This window comes from Octopus bimaculoides, chromosome 2 (assembly GCF_001194135.2).
Source record: "Octopus bimaculoides isolate UCB-OBI-ISO-001 chromosome 2, ASM119413v2, whole genome shotgun sequence".
Classification (NCBI taxonomy): Eukaryota; Metazoa; Mollusca; class Cephalopoda; order Octopoda; family Octopodidae; genus Octopus; species Octopus bimaculoides.
Genome location: NC_068982.1, coordinates 129,912,439 through 129,916,717, shown reverse-complemented (window position 1 = coordinate 129,916,717; position 4,279 = coordinate 129,912,439). Strand labels below are relative to the sequence as shown.

General features: G+C 34.1%; 1 protein-coding gene across 2 annotated transcripts in view; it reads right to left on the bottom strand.

Moving 5' to 3' along the window:
- LOC106875930 (uncharacterized) overlaps window positions 1–1,991 on the bottom strand; it is a 39,688-nt gene extending 37,697 nt beyond the window's left edge. For both annotated transcript variants that reach the window (XR_008263432.1, XM_014924249.2), the window contains exon 1: window positions 1,716–1,991. Coding sequence is in view for 1 of the 2 variants with exons in the window: in XM_014924249.2 (XP_014779735.2) it covers window positions 1,716–1,782 (67 nt within the window). In the remaining variant the exon portion in view is untranslated. The remainder of the gene's footprint in view (window positions 1–1,715) is intronic.
- Window positions 1,992–4,279: the final 2,288 nt, after the last annotated feature.

Here is a 4,279-nt window from a genome sequence, read left to right as displayed (position 1 = left end):
ACTGGGACAGCTAAAGTGTTGATACCCATTATCTTGTTTTTAGCATTGAGCTCTGTTTTTAGTATTGATCTAACTCGTCTATAGTACTCTTTTTTCATTTTTTCTTTCATTTGTGTATGTTGTATCCTATCTAGTTCATTGACTCCTAAATATTTGTATGGTTGGCTTTCGTCTAGTTCTCTTATTTCATTGGCTTTATCTAGTGTTATATTGCTATTATTATTATTATTATTATTATTATTATTATTATTATTATTATTATTATCATCATTATTTCTTTATATGACAGGTTTTGTTGGAACTCCAGGAGTTTTGCATGCGTAGCGGGCTTGCTACCTGCAGCCTATGCTACCATGCTATCCGTTCTTTTCAGTGATCTAATACTTTCTTGATTCTTCTGGCCATTCCAACGAGGCAAAGCTTTTGTAACAGTTCTACTGGGCACTCTGTTCCAATTTCCTTTATATTCCGCTTGATGCTTTTTGATGCTGTTCCAAAGGAACCAACACGAATTGGCATTATCTTCACCTTCTTCGTTATTATTATTATCATTATCATTATTATTATTATTATTAGTAGTAGTAGTAGTAGTAGTAGTAGTAGTAGTAGTAGTAATATCATTATTATAATTATTACTTGAAGTTAGCGTTTAATCTACCAAATAAACACACGCACTGTATATTCGTTCTTATCTTCAGTTTTATTGTTGTTCTTATTTTATGTCTTTTGTCTAGAAATCTTCACACGTCCTGTGACCTCTTCAGCAGCCCTCCATCCCACTTGTCTCCTCCTGTTCTGTTTAGTTCGTTCTGACGAAAGATTTCTAGACAAAGGACATAAAACAAGAACGATGATAAATCTGAAGTGACGAGTGAATATATAGTGCATGTGTTTATTTGGGGAAAAAAATGACCATACGGAAATATAAAAATATCTATTTCAACATACGATTTCACATCAGGAATCTAGCAAAAGAAATATATAAACCAGGAGTAGGGAAACCCCCGCCCGCAAGCCCATTTTATTGCGCCCGCAGATTGGTATACTCATATGTACAAAATATAGTCAATTTTTCAATTATAAAAATTATACAATACCCGTATGCCTTTTTGCGACATAGGTCGCGTTTCCAATACGACTTAAAACGGATAGACTCGAACAGAAAATCGTCCGGTAATTGCTATTTGAATGGAAATTTTGTTTTCACTATAAAACATATATTGCTAGGTTTGAACCACCCCCTTGAGACTCAACTACACTCTAGCTGAAAAATATAAACGTCACAAATTCAGTGGCGGCGTTAATCAAGATGTTACGTGTTAATTTAATGTGTTAAACTTATCCTTATCAATGTATATAGAATTATACATAGATATATACAAGATTTACACAGATATAAAAGTTAGAACTTGTGATCCGCTCGCGGACCTTTGGGGGGGGGGGATTTTTGCCCGCCATACTAAAAAGTTTCCCTACCCCTGATATAAACGTCTAGTCTACTGTATACTGTGAAGTTACATTAACATGCAAACAGTGACAGAACATACAGGTGTACTGAGAAATAAAGCAGACAAGTAGACAGATTGGTAAACCAACTAGGAGATGGACTGTATGAGACAGAGAAAGCGATCAAGAATAACGAAGAGAGAGAGAGAGAGATGACAGACAGACAAATAACATACGATATTACTTGTAGAAACAAACAAATCACCTACCTTTAACTGCCGTAAAGCATATGATGGTAAATATAACCACATACAAATCAGCCTTAATGGAAAACATAACTATATAACATATAAGATAATCCACAAAACACTTTAAAGAAAACTCTTCTTTCAGGATCTGTTCAACAAAATAAACCAAGATTTTATGTTGCTTTTCTCTCACTTCCTTCCAGTTGAAGTGAACTTGAGGACTTACATGGTCTGAAAATGAAATGTTCTTTATACACTTCCGAATATTTCGATCGCTAGCACATAAGTAAGTATTTATCATATAGGCGTTAGTTTGTTTCTGTTTTTAATTACCTTTCTTTTAATTTTTTTTTTTCACAAGAAATAAACCGGTTTCCAACTCATAGTGAAAAGAAAAGAAAGCTTTGGTCAATAAATACCTACACATTTTCTCCAAACGTCAAAAAGAAATGTATTTCAAGTCGAACATAATAATAATAATAATAATAATAATAATAATAATAATAATAATAATAATAATAATAATAATAATAACAACAACAACAACAACAACAACAACAACAACACCCACAATAAACAGCTTTTCTGCCTTGCACCTCATTTCGTAAACGTGTGTGTGTGTGTGTGTGCTCGCGTGCGCGCGCTCTATAAGAAAATACTGGATGAAATTATATCTATTAGTTATACATTCAAACAGCAATAAACTTGATTCTTCCGGATGAACTAGATATTTTAGTTTGCGTTCTTTTGTCATTTTTTTTCCGTCTCAATCAACTGACCATGCATGTACAATTAACAAACTTACACAACAATGGTACATATGTTATAATTGTTGCTAATGAAACAGTCATTACAAAAGCCAATTAACAAAAAGATTTGATCGTAGAATTTGTCACTGATATTTTTATGACGGTCTTATGTATATATATGTGTATAACAAAACCTGTCCGACGAACGGGAACATGAAACTCTGAATAACACCTTTTGTTATATTTCTGCTGCTTCTGAATAAAGCATATTACTCTACCTCTAGTATTTGAGTACTCTTTTTTCCACCTTGTTTCATATTTATGTGCTTACTCCGGTATATATATATATATATATATATATATATATATATACGTATATATATGACCCGACTCGCTTCTCTTAATTTCATCTCTCTCCCTCTCTCTCTCTCTCTCTCTCGCCGTCTGTCTATCTATGTTACTCTCCTCCCACTATCACGTGATTTGTGACGGCTTAAGATGGTGTCATTCTTTTTCGCCTTGCCTTCGACTGGACTGGTCACGATTTTACGAGCTCTTTGGTCACCCACCACTATCCCACCACCACCGTCTATAGTCCTTTAGGACAGATTTTCATTTTTCCTTCGCGTTACCCATTTTCGTCTTGTCTTGCAGCCCCAAGGCTTGTTTTGTTGTTGTATATGTATTATTATCATTTTAATTGTTGTCCTCGTGTAGCTCTAAGCCTTTATTGTTGTTTTGTCCCTCGTTCGTCCACTAACGGTCTCGTCTAGAGCCCGTCTCATTTCGTTATTTTAGGTCCCATTCCCGGCAAGTTTTTTGTCGGTGCCTCCAGAGTGGAAGTAATATTATCGATAATGGCCGAAATTGTGCTCGGCCCTCTGGCCGATAACGGAAGACGAGTTGGTGACCTTCTATGTTTTCCGTTCGTCTGTGTATTTGGTATATGTTTGTATGTTTGTTTACTACATGTCTTTTTTTAATTATATATTTATATATATATATATATATACACATACATACATGGTGGTTGTCTACTCCTTAAACAGAGTTTGACCACCTCCTGCACCTACACCTTAGCCCTTTCATGGCGTCTGATGTGGCTTTTTAAATCAGACAGTGTTTTGAAAAAACACCCACACAGATTGCACCTCTGATTTGCACTACCAATACCTGCAATACACATACATACCACTACCAATACCAATACACATACATACATACATACATACATACATACATACATACATACATACATACATACACGTATATCATACTTTATACATATAATTGAGTAATACTCGTCAAAATGACGGAGGTTATTTGTGTACGTTATCAAAATACATTATGCAAATGTATTAGCTTATAACTAAATCTGTGATGTCCTAACATTACAGTTTATCGCACAATTGATCTATAATTCTTACAGTGATTTACTATTTTTGAGTTGACATACTCTCTAATTTATTTTTGTGATGTGCTGAAATAATTTCGGCCGAATTTCTAGTGGCTGAATAGGAAAATTTTAATTTATGGCGATTAAATAATTTTCCGTACTTACTGGAAGGTGGGATACAAGTGCTGCGAAGAATTTCCGAGCGATATTATTAATTATGTAATATATGAATGGTATATTATACCAGATAATATTCTTTGATTTAGCCTTTCTTTTATTTACACAGGCCTTATTTCGTAGTATTAACATTCGTGAAATTATCACCATGTTCCTTTATTTTATTGCTAAAATTAGATGAGTGCTTACAAGATATCTGCCTGGCTTTAATAATCCCAATTACCTCCACTACCCACCCACACAAACATACACACACATATAGT